Source organism: Leptidea sinapis, chromosome 14, assembly GCF_905404315.1.
Source record: "Leptidea sinapis chromosome 14, ilLepSina1.1, whole genome shotgun sequence".
NCBI classification, from domain to species: Eukaryota; Metazoa; Arthropoda; class Insecta; order Lepidoptera; family Pieridae; genus Leptidea; species Leptidea sinapis.
In genome coordinates this window covers 11,555,201-11,574,674 of record NC_066278.1, presented here as the reverse complement: position 1 = coordinate 11,574,674, position 19,474 = coordinate 11,555,201, and the positions used below count along the sequence as shown (strand labels likewise).

The 19,474-nt window shown below is 34.0% G+C and overlaps 2 protein-coding genes across 4 annotated transcripts in view; one reads left to right on the top strand and one right to left on the bottom strand.

Moving 5' to 3' along the window:
* The window catches only part of LOC126967992 (fatty acyl-CoA reductase 1-like), a 29,748-nt gene extending 28,631 nt beyond the window's left edge, over window positions 1-1,117 (top strand). For both annotated transcript variants that reach the window (XM_050812752.1, XM_050812751.1), the window contains exon 11: window positions 729-1,117. In XM_050812752.1, the coding sequence (XP_050668709.1) occupies window positions 729-993 (265 nt within the window). In that variant the 3' untranslated portion in view covers window positions 994-1,117. The remainder of the gene's footprint in view (window positions 1-728) is intronic.
* An 8,562-nt stretch (window positions 1,118-9,679) lies between these two features.
* Window positions 9,680-19,474, bottom strand: part of LOC126967998 (putative fatty acyl-CoA reductase CG5065) — a 50,190-nt gene continuing 40,395 nt past the window's right edge. For both annotated transcript variants that reach the window (XM_050812764.1, XM_050812762.1), the window contains exons 7-11: window positions 18,969-19,070; window positions 16,900-17,089; window positions 16,228-16,334; window positions 15,283-15,412; window positions 9,680-12,308 (exon numbers count right to left, since the gene is read on the bottom strand). In XM_050812764.1, coding sequence (XP_050668721.1) covers window positions 12,080-12,308; window positions 15,283-15,412; window positions 16,228-16,334; window positions 16,900-17,089; window positions 18,969-19,070 — 758 coding nt within the window. In that variant the 3' untranslated portion in view covers window positions 9,680-12,079. The remainder of the gene's footprint in view (window positions 12,309-15,282; window positions 15,413-16,227; window positions 16,335-16,899; window positions 17,090-18,968; window positions 19,071-19,474) is intronic.

Here is a 19,474-nt window from a genome sequence, read left to right as displayed (position 1 = left end):
CTACGACAATTACTTGACCATCACTATGTTATGGTAGATGACTTAAATATCCGGATAGCATAAAAAAGATTCTGCCGAGTATCATTAATTTGCTCCTAAGAATTGAAGAGTTCCGTTACCTTGTCATGGATTCCGTAATCAGACCCTAACCAAACTCTCAGCAAACTATCTTTGAAGTATATCCTTTGCAATAAAAAAAGAAAAATCGAAATCGGTTGGCGCGATATTGGGTTATTCGTAAATTTATCATCCACTTTGCTTTACGTATTTATAGCAAATTTAAGACTTTTATGGTTTTCTCATTGATGCCATTGTCAGATCTTCTTCACGCACGGCCAACAAAACAAAGACATTTTTAGCTTCCGAAAAAGTACGACTCGTCACCCATCCTGCTCATAACCCCGACCTAGCACCCTGTGATTTCTGTATTTTCCCCAAAATCAAAGATTTGATCAGAGGTTTCACTCTTACCAATTCCGAAGAGGCAGTGATAGCGTTCAATCAGCACGCAGAAAACATGCATTCAGATCTGTGGTCCTCCTGTTATAAGAAATGGTTTGATCCTATGAAAAAATTATTAAAATGTAAAGGAGAGTATTTTGTAAAGCAATAAACATAAATATTTCGGTTATAACATGTTTATTTTCTTAAGTTACGCAAAACTTTTAGTGTGACCTATAATTATAGACTATATGTATTTGTTTCCAAAACGATAATTGAATTTTCAGGTACTTGAAGGAATCATTGTATGCCCTTGGACAGCGTGCACACTTACACTCATTCAAGAAGACATCATGGCTGATAAGATCTAACAAGACACAAGCCCTTATTGCTTCTCTCGACGAACAAGATAAAACTACGTTTCCGTGTAATGCTGCTGATATTAATTGGGACGAATATATCCCTACGTACAGTGAAGGCGTTAAAAAATATCTCATCAATAAAAAATACTACGAAGCAGATTTACAAAGTAATACCTACGCGACTCAATAGGGCTACTGGAAGTCCAAGCCACAATGACAGTTTTAATTTCATGTAATCATGTTAAGTATTGTTAATATAGTTATAAGGATTGTTTTGTTTTGAATAAATATATTTTCGTACTATATATAATCGAGGAATCTTAGTATAAATTATTATAAAAATTCCTTCCCTAATAATTTTATATGTTACAAAACGTTAAAGAAGAAATTACCAACTTAAAAATAACAAAATTATTGGAGAGGTTCTGAAATTAAACACCAAAATTATGACGATAATATGATTACTATAAAACATATCATTTTAGATATATTAACATAAATCTGTTATAAAGCGCTGTCTTCAATAAATAGTATCTATGACTATCGAAAAGATTTTTTTTATTATAAAATTATATAATTTAATTTTATATTTAATTATTTTACTAAAAATTTGCAAAAAAATATGACTTGTTTTAGCTATAAAGTGTGTGGTATTTGTATATTAGAAATACCTAGTTATATACAGAAAATAAGCTTAAATTTTTCGTCATTTGGCTATAATATTATGATTTCAAATTTTATTTTAATAAAACGCTTTTAAAGGAATAAAACGCGTGTATCTGTGTTTTTAAATTAGATTTTTGGGTATAAGTTACATTTTTGTTATTATTTTAGTTAACCCGACGTTTCGAGACATTTCCAGATCACGTTTTCAGGGGCACTGAAAGGTCAAATGTGTAACACTCGAGTTAATCAAAGAAATTGCAAAATAGGCTTAGGTTACCTGTTATGATCTGATGACCTGATGAATATTGATGTTGGTTGAATCAGCAGTATGATGACACTATTTTATCTAAATAAAACTGTATTTTCAATGCATTTTACTATTTGGTAGAACGATTATACGTTTTCATGATAAATTCCTTATACTTTACAACTTCAAATGAATAATTAAGAATTTTTTATGCAAATAAGGGACGAGACGAGCAATACATTCAGCTGATAGTAATACGCCCTGCCCATTACCGGTGCAGTGTCGCTCAGGATTCTTGAAACACTCCAAAAATTCTGAGCGGCACTACAATTGCGTCCGCCATCTTTCGAAAAGATGTTAAGTCTAATTTTCCCAGTAATTTCGAAAGCTACGGCGCCCTTAAGACCAAAATACAATAATATTTACACACGACAAAAATAGGCACCGGTATCCATAATCTAGCTGGCATAAGTGCAAAGGAGCCTCCCACATGCAAATTTAAATAAATAATGAATTACTAATAAATTAAATGAATAGGTGTTTCAGATTTGAATTCACTTTTTATTCTTGCTAAATCAAATAATATGATAAAAATTCAATCATAATTATCTGAAATAATTTAAGTTCATTCTTAACTGAAATTATTGTGTTTAACATTATTATTGTATATGGACAGAAGACAAGTTGTTATTATTAATTTGTTATTCTATTCTTGGATTATATATTTTCAAAAATAGTTGAGTCTTATTTATAATCTAGCTAATCGCTAGTTACTTATAACGTAGGTCCTAAAAAATCACTGAGAGCAAAATTTAAAGAAATAAGCATCTTAACTGTTGGCTCTCAATATTATATTCTTCATAATTTTATGTATGTACAACTATTATGTTGGTACCATGAACAGACATTAACTTGTTTTTTTAATAATTTTTGATATCAAAATTTTGTGTCGATGGCCCAATTTTGCCCAACGGCTTATGTCAAGTTAGAGTAGTTAGCAAGGCAATAAAAGAATACGATAAGTACATCTCAGGTACTTGGGAGTTGTTTTCCTCCTGAAGAATTACTGCTATAAGAATTTTATTTAAGGGGACAGAAATGCAAAGCTTTGTATTCAAATATCAGAATTGGCATTAATATCAGTTGCAAAATTATATGTCCCTAGAGACTTCGGTACTGAAGACGCAAAGGATTTATGTCATGATGAATTAGAAATAATACTAGCCAAGACACTACTAAGCACTTTGGAGATTTCAATTGTTGGATGGATGAAAGAAAAATAAATGAAAACTAAGTGATGGGTCCGTATAGTATGGGAGCATGATTTTTTTGTAATATTTATGTCTTGATGTTGATGTAAAGTTGTTCAAATTGGTTTTTTATGGCAAATTTTTTTCCGTAATATGGCAGACATAATAATCATCGTTGGCAATATTGTGACATTTCTTCAAGATGGCTGTTCTTGATGCTATGTATCGAAACGGCTTAGTATCAGTCGTTCCACTGTTCAGAGGTCCTGGACTAGGTTTTAAGAAACCGGTTTTTTGAAGAGAAGACCGGGACCAGGAAGAAAACGATGTACTGAGCTGAGGGACGATCGATACATTGCGGGCCAAGCTTTACTAAATTGGAAGTCCACCTACAATAACATCAATATCAATCTTGAAGATGTTGTAAATTTGAGTTTTACCAACTGTCAGGAGGAGACTTCTAGAAGTCGATATATACAATCGAAGATCAGCTAGGGGTCCTAAATTACTTCGAGGATACAGTATTGCAAGACTGAGATTTTGCCAAAATTGCGCGACGTGGAAAGATGTTGATTGGAGAAAGATTTTAATTCTCTGATGAAGCCAGAATCTTTTTATTTGATAAGGACTAAGAAGTGCTAAGAAGACCAGGAGAGCGTTATGCAGAGGTATGTTTTGAAGAAATTATGCCATACGGTAGGGGCTCTGTCATGTTTTGGGTTAGCTTAACTTCTGATGATCGTACAGAGTTCATTTTCGTATAAAGTGGCTCTCTATATGTACACGGAACTCCAGCCTAATCCCTTATGTACGACGACAAGTGTTCGCTGTTGCACAAAGTGCTGCTGTGGTTTCTGGATGGCACTTGCTTAACTGAATTCGTGATGCACTGTTTAGTTTGGCCAGCACGAAGTCCCGACCTCAATCCCATTGAGCATCGCGACGTTCTAAAGCGATTTGTTAGAGATTTGCACCCAGCCCCACAGAACATTCGAGAGCTTATAATTGCTATTACGGCCGAATGGTGGCGTATTACCTAAGAACTCATAAAATACTCGTCTAAAGCATGCCACGAAGAATTGCAGCATTTATTTCAGCCAGTGGAGGCCACACTCGATAAAGTTATTTTTTTTTATTTTACTGTCGGTAGTTTTAAAGAAGATAGTCAATCGAAGTTCCGTTATTTTTTTGTCAAAATGAGTTTATAATTTCCTAAAAATATAAATAAAACCTAATAATTATCCCTTACTGTAAACACACTTTCATGATTTAAATTATAATTATAATCCAATTACGTACTCTAAAAAACGTACTCTACCCCCTTCGCACTGCCTCTTTTATCTGTCGCCTTTGTATCGCGAAGTTGATGAAAGATGTGAAAAGATTATCAGTTCCAATTTATAATTGTACAATTGAAATTTTCTGGCCCTAAACATTAGATTATTTATTAATATAAATCTAAGCATGTGTTTTTATTTGTACTGCTCTCATAAGAAGTGTTCCATTAAACAAACCTTATGCTCAAACTGGTACAACAAGTATTCTACAGGCTTTAACTGAGTAGAAAATAAATATTTCATAATTTTGAATTCTATCTTATTTGAGGTCACAACGTTTGTGTGTTTATACGAAAATGCTGCGGACATTCGTGTTGCGGCTGTGGTTGCGGTTTCATCATATTTAATCCTAAATTTAACTTATTTTTCAGTCTCATAAGCGCTTCATTATTTAAATTGGCTAAAATCAGAACTAATAGGAATATACCATAGCACCAAGTACAAGACGATGCAACCTCTTTAGAATTACAGAAAAATTCAATAGATAATGCTTACTGCTAAAAAATTACATTTAGTAAGCTTTCGTTATGATAATATCAGTATAATATAATCTTTATATATATATAATTCTTCTGTGAGTGTGTATGTCACTGAACTCCTCCTAGACGGCTAGACCGATTTGGATGAAATTTTTTGTGTGAGTTCAAGGGGATTCGAGGATGGTTTAGATTCACAATTGAACTACCTCCTAAACGGCTGGACCGATTTTGATGATATTTTTGTGTGTTCCAGTGAATTTGAGATTGGTGTGTGTTTTCAGGTGGATTCGAGAATGGTTTAGATTCACAATTAAACTACCTCCTAAACGGCTGGACCGGTTTTGATGATTTTTTTGTTTGTTGCAGTGAATTTGAGATTGGTTTAGATTCTCAATTCCGTCCACATAATATAATTCTCTCCGTCCATATAAATAAGAACTCCTCTTAACGGCTGGACAGATTTTGCAAATTTAAGACGTGTGTACAGGACGTCTGTTGGGTCCACTAGTAATGATATAAATTTACTAAAACAAAACAAATTTTATTACTATACTTACAATTCTATGATTACATTAAATTTAATCTATCATTACGGGGAAATGCACCAAGAATACTTTTTTTTGTGGAAAAAGGAGGACAAACGAGCATACGGGTCAACTGGTGATAAGTGATCACCGCCGGCCACATTCTCTTGCAACTCGAGAGGAATCACAGGAGCGTTGCCGGCCTTTAAGGAAAGTGTAAGTGCTTTTTTTGAAGGTATCCATGTCGTATCATCCCACAAACACCGCACAAGGAAGTTCATTCCACAGCATTGTAGTACGTGGAAGAAAGCTCCTCGAAAACCGCACTGAGGTGGACCTATACTGGCAGCATTTCCGCGTTGGATAGCTAGGCAAATAGCTGCCAGCGCTTGGGTTCCCAATAGCCCCATTTACGCGCGTAGATAGTACTTAGGACATTCTTCGCGCCTCTGGACCTCACGGACAAAGGGTCTCGGTACCGAACTGTAGAATGATGTAAGACTCACTAAGACTGACATTTTTGCCACGTTTGCTGTCTTCGGCAGTCGAAGCAGCAGCCCCAGCATCAACTGACTAACTTAGACATGAGAAAGAGCTAGAATGTCGGCGCAAGTTGCCACCCCAGTGCCCTTCCCCGTGCCCAAGCCACCAGGGTCAATCAATCAGGCCGTTTGCCATCGCGTCGGGTAATACGATTTGGCTCTAAAATAGCTGGTATATTAAGACAATGATTGATACGGCCTGCTAATTTAAGGCAGGATAGCCCGTGCCACCCAAGAGCATGTACTTACACACCACATCGGCATTGATGTATTTCATTTAATTTTATACCTATCCGGAGTGATACGCATATTTACAATATCATAATTAATAATTAATCAAGTATTGTTTCAATCGGCGCAGAAGGCAACGCTTGTAAACAAAAACACTACTCATTTTGTGTTACGACCTAATGACGAGAACGCTCTGTTCTGTCTGTAGATGTGATCAAAAGACAAACAAAGAAGTGCGTCACATGCTTTTTGACACTTCAAATCGTCCGGATTGTTTTCAATATTTGCAATATTAAGCCAAGCATTGTTAGCTTCGTTCAAATATGCAATCTCTGAGTAACCTTGTACATAATTTACAACTATATTAACCAAAGGCTGCATGCTGTGAACTGAAGATGTAAATGCTGGTAAGGTAACGCCCGAAACTTTACGAGTACCACCATAAACCGCTCGTCAAAAGTCAGATTTTTCGAGAGGCATAATCAGTATAGACTAGGCCAAACCCATTTATCCTGAAGTGTACTTATTCATTATCATCATTAGGCTTAACTATTTCAGCGTAGGCTAAACGGGTTTGTCCAAAGGGCGATAGGAGAAACTTGTTTAACCTAGGTTAACTGTTACGACTAGTCGTACCGGTTTAATTTTAAAAAATATAAAACAGAGTTACTGGTAACAGGACATCCTACCACCACATGTAGCACCCGTTCACGAGCATGATGCATGGACCAGCCTTCGCCACACTCTACTATTTTTTAGGGAAGGGAACGACCAGTCCCATGTCGCTACCGCAAGCAGTTTAAGCGAATATGACGAAGCCTGTCACCAGAACGCAACCAAATAACAAAAAAGAATGTTCATCTACATTTTATGCAATTACAATTACAATTAATTCGTTTTGCTTAAATTTGCATAATATAATTCATAATTATTAATATTAAAATTTATTAAGAGTTAAATCTTAAATCCTTAAGAGCAATTCATACCCAAACTTTCTTATCATCTTCATAATCATTTACCTAAATAATAATACGATTTTTTTTATAATTTTATGTTTAATATAGGGTTAGAACTTGTTGATGGACATTTTCATTATGTTTTCAGGAAGCTTATTATAAAATCTAACGCAATTGCCGATAAATGATTTGTTAAGGTTTTTTTAGCCTAGAAGTGGGTACTAACAGTTTATTTTTGTTTCAATTATTAATAAAATGGCCATTTTTATGAATGTCAGACTCTTATTAATAAATTATATCATTACGGTGTCTGTTAAAAGGCATTTATTTTCTCAAAATTGATTCCTTTAGAATTCTTTTTGATGTCATTTCTAATAACTACTAGATACTGCTACCGCTTCGAAAACAAATGGCGCTCTGAGAGAGAAGAAGAAGCGCAAGAAACTCTCCCAGCATTCTTTTTTTGCCCTCTTTTCAATAAAAATATACAATACTGTACAATCATTTCTATCGCTATAAAATAATCACAATCTAGTCCCAGGCTGTCCGATCATTTAGATAATTAGCAGTGGAGTAATAGGATTAACGACATAGCCATTTTTTTTATAAAACATATAAATTTGTTTATAGATAATGCCTGAACAGTGGCTGGGACTTTATTATAAAAGTGTCTACATTTCCCCTTAAAGCTATTATGTATCTTATGAAGCAAGCAATCCCTTATTTCTAGTGTTATAATAATGAAAATCACTATTAAGAGCAAAAAGGTGACGATTTTTGTAAACGTATATTAAATTTTAATAAATGTTCTGAGAATGAACAGTCATAATATTTATTTCTTTAAATTTTTCCCTGAGAGACTGTCTATAACCAAGATGATATATAGCACGAACAGCTCTCTTTTGCAGAGCAAACACTATATCAATGTCAGCAGCATGACCCCATAGTAAAATACCGTACATCATGATGCTGTGAAAATAACTGAAGTATACTAATCTAGCGGTCGCAACATTCGTGTACTCTCTAATCTTTCTAACTGCATATGCTGCAGAGCTGAGTCTTTCTGCTAGATGGGCAATATGTGGACCCCACTGAAGCTTATTATCTAACGTGATACCCAAGAAGACCGTAGTGTCCACAAGTTCCAATCTCTGGTCATTTATAAGTACGTTGGTTTGTACCTCCGCTGTGTTTGGTGCAACGAACCGTAAACACGTTTTTTTACTGTTTAAGTGCAGATTATTCGTCTCAAACCAACGCACTATCTTTGAGAGTGCATTGTTTACCTTGTCATCAATATCTGCACGTTGCTTCACTTTAAAAATTAGTGAAGTATCATCAGCAAATAATACAAACTCATGGCTATCATCTACCACAAACGGTAGATCGTTAATATATATAAGAAACAAGAAAGGACCGAGAATAGAACCCTGTGGAACACCTATTTCCACTGGTGTACCCGAAGACCGTTTGCCATTTACATCGACTATCTGAACTCTTTCAATTTTAACAGATTTTTCACTCCATAGTGCTTTAGTTTTAGGAGTAAAGTTTCATGGTGGACGCAGTCAAATGCTTTGGACAAATCACAAAAAATGCCCATGCATCCTGTGACTCTTCCCAGGCGTCAAAGATGTGCTCAATGAGTCTAGTAGTTACTAGTTAAAATCATATTTACAAGGAAGAATCCAATTCGTAAAAGTAAATGGAAAGCAATTCTCTGGTTCTTCGGTTTCAATAGAAGCTCAAGGCTCAAAACTGGGACCTTTCCTGTTTTTAGTATATATTAATGATCTGCCATTTTTATAAATAACAAGTATCATATAGTCTTGCATGCCAATGACAAAATTTCTTTATTATCATCAAACGTCAACAAGTTATTAAAAATACATTATTCTTTTGCATGCAATTGTATTTAATTTCACAATAAATTGCACAAAAACGTAAGTGAATTATCAATAAATAAATGTAATTCATTTATTAAGCGCGTCCACGCGAGTGAGTCTTCATGTCGAAGGCTTATTGCAATATTAATGATTACGTAAACGACATTACATTATGGAATTAATTAGTATTATAGTTGTTATTTTTAATAAATTTTATGGTTCAACATTGTATTATTTTACTAGATTGCATTATTTTTAAAATACATAAGTTTAACTTTTGTGAAATTGTAACATGTAATTTTTATGTATATATTGATTACAAACAGACATAATTTTAAAATCTTTTAATTAATATCTAAGCGACTCTCTTGGTCCTATACCATTAATTGCCTTTTCTGCAGCACAAAAATAGAATCAATATCAGCAGCATAACCCCATGATAATATACCATATGACATAATGCTGTGAAAGTAGGTAAAATGAACTATTCTTGCAGTTTCAATGTCTGGGAGCGAATGTTTTTTACTGCGTATGCAAGAGAACTAAGTCTACTCCATAAATTATGCACTATACACGATTCATGCAAATAAATAATTTTCATTTCATTTATTATTTCCTGTACACCAAATAATCCATTTAACATACCTGGTTTTAGTGTAGTATTATGCCAGACATTAATTTCCATTTCAATTCCAACTCAGACATAACTTCAGCATTTTGATATACGTCACATAAATACTGATGCATAAAAAATAAAATTCTCGTGACAACGATTACAAAAATATATTTATTTCATCATAAGTAAAATACATAATTATTTTAAAAAGCTATTTTACTTAATATATTTTATTAGTAAACAATAAAATAATAAGAAATAACACAAAAATAATAAAATAAATAGCGGGAGAAATAAAAGCTGAATTATTAAGTACATCATATTATGGATTAGCTAAAAATTAAAAAAGAAAATAATTTATGATAAGCTCAAAGCAAAGAATGCTATTTTTACACGCTTTTTATTAGCTTCACCTATATGTATGTTTGTTTGTAACCGACTCATTGGGCGACCAGATTTCGTTAAAACTTCGTAGATTTATCGAGGACAAGTGACAATACATTAATTTGATAAAATTATTACATTTTTCAATATACAAAATGAAATTTTTGTTAATTCATATAATTTTCATCTATCGTCTTTAAGGCAGGAATTGATGTTAATTTTTAATTAGAAAATAGTGTGTTTTTTTAGTTATTTTTTAACTACTTTTCTACTTCTTCTTTTTCTACTTCTTTTTTAACATTTAACATTGAATAGTCAAGAGAGAAAATATTTTGCGCAATATGACAAACCTAATTAATAAGCTTTGTTAATTAAATGCTCCACAATTATTCTTATATTTCTTCTAGTAAATATAGTTAATTGTTTAGATGTATATCATATGAAAATATAAACATCCCAGTATGTGTTGGAATAGTGATTATGAAATGAACACAATTACCAAAATATATGGATCATTTGTGTCATTCATAAGGTTTGCTTGATTGGTAAGAGCGCTAGGGCGTTTGAATCCCGTATCGCCCATAAATTTTAGAAGAAATGAAATTTGTATTTAATCCCAGAGGAGAAGAATACAGTTAAAAACAATAACAAAAATTATATCGATTATAAGAGTAATAAAAGTAATAAGATATAAATTAATTGGTACAAAATAAATTTGAGTAGTAATTATTCCTTCTTACCCAACCAATTAAGCCATTAATGAATACTTAAATAAAATTAAAATATATATAAAATGAGTACACTTAAATTATCTATTTTTATTATCAATAATCTAATTTGGTATATCAATGTTTTCAACTATATTTAAATAGTTACAAACCTAAACTATAACTTATTAAACAAGAACCACTCAAATTGCATCATACTGCGCCCGTCACGCTAGTCTCATGTACCTGTTAGCTTTAATAAATTACACTCGCAGCCATACCGACTTAATCTGCCGACAATAGAAGTACATCTCTTTTTTAGGCAGAATAATAATGTAGTGGCACAACCCCAAACTGACATTCTGCTAGTCAAGACCTACTAAAACAGCGTGGAGCTATAATGTCGACACTAAATGAACGCACGGGTAGAACTACACTGCTGTGATCAAAAAAAATGAATTATGCATAATTCACCTAAATAAACCAATTTTCTATAATATCATCTCGGCACAACCTGTGAGTAATCTAGTAGCCGCGTGTTAGCGTAGGTATTGACACCTACTTGTCCATCGCCGCGGCGGAGACGAAAGGGTAATCGTTTTTTTTTAAAAACATAATCTGTTCTTATTTATTAATACGGCTTCACTCACGTTTTATCGGTGAGGATACCGACTAGTTTCGGACCATTCGGAGGTCCTTCATCACCTCGGCAGTGGCAGAGCATGCCCTAAAATTAAATATTAGGTTCGATAGGGTGAAAATATTGGCTCGCGATAAAAACTTTGTGCCTCGCAAGCTGCTAAATGCCATAGAAATCGACCGTCGACCTAATTTTAATAGAGACAAGGGTTGGGCTCTGCCACCTACTTGGAAACAAGTATTACTAAACGCTTGTTGCAATAAGACCAATAGTGCCGATGATCACGTTGATATTGTGAGTAAATTTGGTGCACCCGTGGACACCAATAGTGACACACCCCACGCCCTGTCAAGCCGCGCACTACGAGCCCATGTCCGCAGTAACAGACGGGACGTTATCGCGAACCCACTACACTCACCCTGATGAAGAACCTCCGAATGATATGAAACTAGTCGGTACCCACACCGATAAAGCATGAGTTAAGCCGTATTAATAAATAAGTAAACAATGTCTCACGGAAGTTTTAACAACATAATCTGTATGTTTGAAACTTTAAATTATTTCCCTTTAATTTTTAGAATTTTTTTTATGATTACTGTTAGATAGTTGTTCTTGTGTGTTAATTTAATGCCACAATTGTTGTAGCAGCACGCTGCATTTTATAATTATTATTTAAATATAAGACTGCTAACATTTTAATACCTTTGCGACCTGCTTACAAAACTCACCGTTGGACTCAAAATTCCAAAACATTGTCGAAGTAGAATAGTTTTGTTGTTTTATTACCTTAACATTATTTACGGCCACAGTATTATTTAACTTTACCATTTATGAGATACTTCTTAACGCCTGCACAGAATATAGGCATATACTTTTCCCAATCAATATCAGATACATCACAAGAGAACATAGTTTTGTCCTTTTCATCTAGTGACGCAATCAGTGCTTGAGTGTTTTGAGAATTTATAAGCCATGAGGTTGTGGTAAACGGCTTCAGGAGTTCACGGAGTAAGGAACTGCGCTTACTTTCCTGGAGGTACCTGAAAATTTTAAACGGAAGATATTGTAAAGAAAATTTTCTAAAACATAATATGTAGTATTATAGTTTTAGAACAGTTACTATACTAATAATTTATAAATTAATCTAACATTCAAATTCAAAAAAAACTTTATTCACTGTAAAACTTTATAAGTTACTTAGTGCAAGACAGGATGAAGTACAAAAGTTACAATAGCATTCAAATGAGTATAACAATATTCATTTACAATAAATTTAGAAACATTAATCCTGACTATCTTTATCATTCAAATAATCTTTCACATTTTAATAGGCCTTAAATGTTAATTAATTTTTTACGATACATTAAAATTATTTAATTGGTAGTATTTTTATATCATTTGGGAGTTTATTATAAAGCACAACACAAAAGATTTTGCAATTTTACGGAGCCTAGCAGATGGAAGTATATAAATCCATAATGTACAATAAATCGCAGTTAGGATTGGTAACCAACAAAGCAAGGAATATGGAAAAGATCCGGTTTTGGCGATTTACTTCGCGCAAAAGTGCAAATAGTTACTAAGCTTATCCTTAATAAAATAGTTTATCATTACAATTGTGGAGACAATTGTCATCAGTTACCGTAAAAACTGTTACCGAGATATTGATTTGAGGCGCATTTATGAGTGCATCGAAGCAGACACTATCTGTATCCAAATATTATGAGTTTATAGAATGTTAATTCTGCTAAGATTTATCTTTATCCAATTCGATACGCGTTTCGCATCTGGTTCACACAAGGTATCCTCAGGAGATGTTGACTGAATTCAGAAGAAAATAATTGAGTTCAGAGAGAATTCTCATGTGTGATAAATTATTTGAAGGGAAAATTTTGATAATATACCAGACGTAATTGTATAAATAATAACAGATTTTCAAAAAACAATAATTATTCACCTGAAGTTCGTCTAGTCTTCGAACACTCGTTTGGATGATGTAATGGTTACTAGGACTGGCTTTTTTAATGTTAGCAGTAAGCTAACTGTTTCAGAATGTTTTATAGAGGGTTCATATTATGGGTGTAGATAAAGTCTTGTATGCAACTGTTGATAATTAGGTATTAAAACACTCATGTGATACTATAACACACATTCGTGTTTTAATACCCCTTATTACACAACAGTAGCATAACTAACTTTTAGTTTATCACCGCATCATTATAGCTTCGAACATAATAATATAACCAGTGAAATACATATCATATTATTACAGTCCACATTAACATAACCAATCAACGTAGACAAGATAAGGCAGTCTTCTCTTCTTGTTAATTCACCACTGCCTAAAAATTCTGAGGTGACAAAAAGGACATCAAAATTCCCAGATTAAAAACGCTTGAATCAACTTTATGCTACTCTTACGAACACTACTTAATTAATTCCTTTTTTTTTAATGTAACCTTTCTAATGCCATAAAAACCAGCCAGATAACAGTTACAGTACAGCCGAAGAGATTTTGCGAAATGACTTTTTCTCGCCCTATTATTATTTTGTCGAGTATCACGTGAGAGTTACGGTGGCAACATTTCATTATTTATTTATTGAAGAGGAGGACAAACGAGCGTACGGGTCACCTGATGTTAAGTGATCACCGCCGCCCACATTCTCTTGCAACACCAGAGGAATCACAGGAGTGTTGCCGGTCTTTTAGAAAGAAGATACCCATGTCGTATCGTCCTAGAAACACCGCACAAGGAAGCTCACGGCTAGGGTGTACGTGGAAGAGAGTCCCTTGAAAGTCGCCCTTTGGAATAACGCCATACATCTATCACGTCAGCGTCATGCCACAGATCACCTCAACTTTTTCCGAACATAATATTGTAGATTCAGTAATTTAAAAGAAATATCTATAGTGAAGATTCAAAAGCGTTTAGTTTAAGCCTAATTAAATAAAGTTTCTTTGACTTTGTCATCCAGATAATGGGAATGATATTGTATTTTTGTAGCTTGTCATGCGACGGTGGAATTCGGCGACAGGAATCAGGTGAAACAGCTCTTCGGAACACTCCCAGTGATAAATGCGGTAGAAGACACACAATGAAGCGACGCGGACCTCTCTACGCAACGCCAAGTGATCCAGCCGTTCTCAGAGAACTTAAATATTATTAATATGACGGAAGACGCACAAAAAATACACGTCTAATATTTAGATATCGTAAAATAACCTAACGCGTTATAAAAATAAAAGTTAGTCGACTGCGGTTAAGTTTATTGTTCCAGTGGTTAACCGTTTCCTTAAACCTTCATTGTTAAATACTATATTACGATGTCTATGATAATATTCGTCCGGTTTCATACGAAATTTTCTAACATAAGTAATCATCGCGCAAAAACTTAATTTTTCACACTCGATAAATTAAATTACCTCGTAAATGTTGGAGGGCATAATATTTTGAGGAACAAACATAAACTTGTTATGCCTACTACTCGGTTTTGGGTTGATTTAGTAAGTCTTTTGTTGGGCGATGTATATGCTTTCTAGAATATGATCCCAGAAAATGTACAAAACGAAACGTTTGTGTGGGAAAGGTTACTTTAGCATAAATGATTTTCTTAATGACACCGGACTGGGGATAAAGCGAACACCCTCAGGGTCTTAAATTATAAATGTTTATTATACGATATCGCATTGTAATCCATATTTTATATTAAAAAATCCCGCTGAGTTTCTTGCGCCTGTTCTTCTCAGGTCTGAGGCAGTCTCTTTTGAATGGGTGGTAGTTTTTGACGTTCAATAAGTGATTTTAAATCCTAATTTGAATAAAAATATTTGAATTTGAAATTAGAATATTTCTATATTAATACTTTATGAATGTTTCTAGGTGTATGCTTTCAAAATAAATAATAACTGACCAGTGCATCATATATAAAAACTTTTTTTGTAAAAAATTCTGAGTGGCCTGCAACAAATAAATTACAAAATCGTTTTTAAATTTTCATAAGAATCAAAAGTACCTTGGTGTCCTTCCCGTAACACGAAGTCCAATATCTTTGAAAAACGACGGAATATATTGATGTAGTAACACTACGGTACGAGCAACTAAATCTGATTCTGTTTGCAATATTTTATCAGGAACTCTTGAACCTAGAAAATAAAACAAACAAACAACAAAACAACTACAAAGGTAAGTACTGCATTAAACAATGAAGTCTAAAATACACTTAAGATATAATAAATTATAAAAAAAAAATTAACAAGAAAACAACTGACTTCAAAAACATTATTCCAAAACAATAGATATAATATGCAGTTAAAAGATTAAAAATCATTGCGTATTTTTATTCAATCTAATTAATTAATCTTATTCTAGTTACGATTATTGTTATTTTTGGAATCAGTGTCCTTCCGCCGCGAGGCACTCTCGCCTCTCGCCTCCTCACGACTCAAGCACATCTCACCTATAATATGTATGTAGTTACAAGCCTATCTTGGCTGACACCGACCCCAAAAATTAAAATAATCGTAACTAGAATTAGATTAATTAATAAGATAGAAGTTTTGGAATAGTGTTTTTGAAATCGGTTGTTTTTTTTTGTAAATTTATATTTTATTTTTTGTGAATTTGAAGTACACTAACCAACAATTTGTCTAAATATGTGTAAGAAGAAAGCAAATTTAAGACTTTTATGGTTTTCTCATAGATGCTATTGTCACATCTGGACCAAATTACAATGGGACCACACGGGAAGCACCAGCTTTCAAATAAAAAAAAATTATCAAAATCGATTCACACAGTCGAAAGTTTTGAGGTAACAAACATAAAAAAACAGACCGACGAATTGAGAACCTCCTCCTTTTTTGAAGTCGGTTAATAAGTAGTTTTTCACCATCCAATTTAATATTTAAATGTGGTTAACATGGAGAACATGAAATGATCGTAGGTACATTTATAAACTTACTGTATCCTATATTTTTCGCTTCTTTAACAAACAGACCACATGCACGTTTATATGTAATAGGATTTACAGAACTGGTGCTAAAATTGTAAACTGGGACATCATCAGACCTGAAAATATTCAAATTTCGTTGATTTAATATTAACTACTGTGCTGTACTTTTTTTTTGACAATAACGGACGAGACGAGCAGGACGTTAGTGAACGTCCTGCTCAAATCAATCAGATATTGATTTGATACGCCCTGCCCATTAAAATTCAGTGCCGCTCAGGGTTCTTGAAAACCCCAAAAAACTCTGAGCGGCACCACAACTGCGCTCGTAAGCTTGAGATATAACATGTTAAGTCTCATTTGACTAGCTAAGGCGCCATTCATACCGAAACACTGTAATGCTTACACATTACTGATTCACGGTAGAAATAGACGCCATTGTGGTACCCATATCCTAGCCGGCATCCAGTCCAAAGGAGTCTCCCACTGGTCTTTGGCAATTTTCCAACTCACACACAATCTATTACAAGAACTTTTTGAATCTTATAAAACCTATAATGTTTTAAGAGCTCGATATATCAATTAGAATAAAAGTCAGTTTTTTTAAAAAGGTCAAATTTCATTCAACCACTGATACTGAGAAAAGATTTTTAACTTCAATTTCTACACTTGACATGTGCTTACCGAGGTTTGCTCTGAGCGGCTGCTATAATTGTAAAATTGCAAACATAATCCACAGGTACTAAGTCACCAACAATGTGTTCGTTACCATACATTATGGTCATTAGCCCTCGAGCCATATCACTAAACAGTGCCGTTGCTGCTATCCAGGTGTCCGCCCAACCAGGCAATGGATCTTTTATTACAGGTGTCACTGAAAGTTTATTAATTCTATTCAAACATCAAATTATTTTTTTATATAAAGAATTACGCAACGCAGCGGTTGTCTTAAAACACTTCATAACTACATCCTGCAAACTTACACAATTCCACCTTCCTTCCACGTTAGGATAATATCATCCCCACCATCTGGATGTGTGGCGGTCCTCCACAGTGCGGTTTTCAAGGAGCTTTCTTCCACGTACTACAAAGCTGTGGAATTCGTGGCTTCCTTGTGCGGTGTTTCCGGGACGATACGACATGGGTACCTTCAAAAACAGCGCGTACACCTTCCTTAAAGGCCGGCAACGCTCTTGTGATTCCTCTGGTGTTGCAAGAGAATGTGGGCGGCGGTGATCACTTAACACCAGGTGACCCGTACGCTCGTTTGTCCTCCTATTCCATAAAAAAAACATCCTGCAAACTATGTAAGTTTATTGTGATAGTCGAATAAAGGCAAAACAAGGACATAATAATATGATTTTATTATAATTATCTTTTTTATAATTAGTTTCATGCATACTGAGTTTGTGATCAAAACAGACGGTTTATAGTAATTTTTAATGGAGATAAAATTAAAAGGAGCTAAATTTAAAAGTAGGGTGATCAAATATTCATATGTTATATAGAAACCGAAAATAAAAAGTAAAGAAGACGTCATGGTTTCAAGCTAGGACAACTCGAAAATTTTCGTATCGGAACCGGATGAACCAAGTAGTTATATACCAACCTTATAATAAGGAACTTTATAAAATTAAATGAAAAATAAATAAAGGAAATAGTAAAAAATATGCATAATTATATAAATGTTATTTTTATAATATAAGGGCCACTAGGTGTTTCAGGTGTGTGTAAATTTATATTGTCTGGATAATACGACTTTATGCACCAACAAATTAACTACTATGAATAGCTTACATATCAGATTATTATAAAATTTAAATTCAAATTAATTCTGTGGATGGAACAGACACGTCCGCTCGGTACGAGTTCAAGTGTTAGACTGCACGCCCGCTCCTACGGCCATGTCTGATCTCGACTCGGTGGACGTCGGCTCGTGTTCGCTACTTTCCATGTGAATTCTCCGAAATATTGTTTAGTTTAAGTAAAAGTAATGTCGTTAATTTAATAAATTTGTTTGTTAAACTTCATTACTGAAAAAAAAACTAGGCGGTCAGGGCACTGCCCTCTACTATTTACCACTGGACTGGCGGCTGTCAAAGTGCTTTTGTGCCTTTTGATATTTGCCATTTTGGCGCTGTTGGCCTTTGCGAAAGTCTGCGGTACTAAAACTAGTGATGACGACCTCAGCTAAACAAACATCGATTGATGATGGATAACTATTTAAAAAAAAATGTGTACTTTATTACATTGATTCCTGAAGTAAAAATAACCTGGAAAACGAACGAAATTTATTCAAAATGCAAAATTACTTCGGAGTGCGAGAGAAGCGTACAGCACGCTTCTTTCGCAGCCATTTGTATTATACGTCAAAATCAGTTCTCTGGACGCTCGCGAGTGGCGCTTCAAATAGGCACAAACAAAATTGCTGTCAAACATATGGAACAGCCTGTCCAGTGGTATTTAATAGATAATATAAATATATTAAATGGCATTAAAATGCAAAATTGTAATAAAAATATATTAACAATTCGATTCCAGGAAGCCTGCACTATCTGTTCTTTAAACCATTTGAGATATAACGTATCTAATATATTTGTTGAATCCAAATATTATTATGAGTTTTCTTGAGTGTTAATTACATAATATATCTCTCCTAGGATGTCCTGAGATTACATCGAGCACGTGTACATTTAGCCGTTCACATATATTACGTCATAATCTGTTTTGAGTAGTTAATAGATTGTACTCACCGATTGATGGTCTCACCACTATTACAGACATATTTCCCCGTTCTGTGCTTACTATGTGCTCAGAAATTGCTTTAGATATTGTGTAAGCGTTCGGCATGCCATCTGTAAAACATATAAAACAAGCAGTGAATAAATTTGCAATGAATACAATAACCCCCTTATTCATAATAGACTGCAAACTTAAGGCATTGCTAATTCTCACTCTGTCTTCTTCTATTGACCTAAGTTAGAATGAGAAAAAACACTCCTTAGCGGCTGTTTTAAGTTAGCGGACCATTATGAATAAGGGGGTAAGTCCATAGCTTCGTTTCAAAATAGATTAAAGATTTTGAATAGAATTCTTGTTTATTTATTGCTGAGCATTGACATACATTGACAAATAATCAAGCTCAAAAATTGTCTAAAGCAAAACTCTCTAAATAACAGCCTATCCAAACTCACTTTACCAGTGGGAGAATCGTTTGCACAGGATTCCGGCTAGATTATAGGTACCACAACGGCGCCTA